A 1,179-nucleotide genomic window follows, 5' to 3' on the forward strand; every position below is an offset into this window, starting at 1 on the left:
TTTAAGCGGTGTCAAATTGCATTATTTCCACAGTTTAGTCGCACCTAGAGTTAGCAGAAATAATCCTGTTTGAGACTGCTTTAACTGCCCTGGCTCTGTGCTAGGGAATCCTGGGAATTGTAGTTTATTGTGGCACCAGAGCTCTCTCTGATAGAGTGCTGAACGTCTCACAAAACTACAGTTCCCAGAACCCCCTAGCATTGAGCCCCAGGGCAGTTAAAGTGATCTCAAACTGGATTATTCCTGCAGTGTGTTTTGGACCTTAGACTTTAGCCTGTCATGAAGGGTTTAATGATTTAGATCAGTACTGTATTATTAGGCCCTATTCGCACAAAGACATTATCTAGGCTTTCATTGGACAGCACACGCGTCAATCAGGATTGATCCCGCTCCATTCTGAACCCACAGGCCAATCAAGAGCGAATAAAATTCGGGGGGGCGGGGCGTATTGACTAGTTCGTGTCTTTCGATGAGAGCACAGACGTTTTGCTCGAGGTCCCACCCCCAACTCTTGTTTTGCGGCATATGAGAGGATGACGCTTCTGTCAATCAGGCGACGCCTTTCCCCCCCTTCAGTCACCTGACATCTTATTTTGCTCGCTGGGCGAAGGCGGGCTTACACAGACTCTTCCAGCCTATGACGTAGCACCCTAGTGTGACGCCCAACCGAGGCAGCCAATCAAAAAAGTTTCTCGCCTCCACAGAGCAGCCGGAGGCGGCGACCAACCCCGAGCGTGCACAATCAACTTCGCCAGGAACGACGACTGACAGCCGCCGCGCCCAATGAAATGTCGACAGAGCATGATAGACGGTCGAGGGAACCAATCGCTCCACAACGGACTCCCCCAGCTCCTTCTGTAGTTTAAGTGAGGGCGGAAGATGGCGGCGGCTGCGGCGGCTGGAACGGGCCCGGGGGTCCCCGACGGGGAGCCCGAGGGGTCAAACCGCGACCGCAGCGCTTTCGAGTGCAACATCTGCCTGGAACCTGCCCGGGAGGCGGTCATCGGGCTCTGCGGGCATCTCTATTGGTGAGAGGACGGGTCGCGAAAGGGGACATAAAGGGGCGTGGCAGACAGGGAGCGCTTTCCCCCCAGGACCCTGCAAGGAGAAATGGAGCAGCTCAGGGTTTAGCTCTGGAGGGGGTTTTCCTTTGCCTTGCCATGTCAGCCATGGAGGCTT

General features: G+C 54.5%; 1 protein-coding gene across 4 annotated transcripts in view; it reads left to right on the top strand.

Moving 5' to 3' along the window:
* The first annotated feature begins 802 nt into the window (after positions 1-802).
* Positions 803-1,179, top strand: part of RNF5 (ring finger protein 5) — a 28,243-nt gene continuing 27,866 nt past the window's right edge. The window contains exon 1 of one of the 4 annotated variants that reach the window (XM_042450880.1): positions 803-1,028. In XM_042450880.1, the coding sequence (XP_042306814.1) occupies positions 880-1,028 (149 nt within the window). In that variant the 5' untranslated portion in view covers positions 803-879. The remainder of the gene's footprint in view (positions 1,029-1,179) is intronic. The other 3 variants (XM_042450878.1, XM_042450879.1, XM_042450877.1) reach the window with 3 other exon arrangements.

The sequence above is a fragment of the Sceloporus undulatus genome, chromosome 2 (assembly GCF_019175285.1).
Source record: "Sceloporus undulatus isolate JIND9_A2432 ecotype Alabama chromosome 2, SceUnd_v1.1, whole genome shotgun sequence".
Taxonomy (NCBI): domain Eukaryota; kingdom Metazoa; phylum Chordata; class Lepidosauria; order Squamata; family Phrynosomatidae; genus Sceloporus; species Sceloporus undulatus.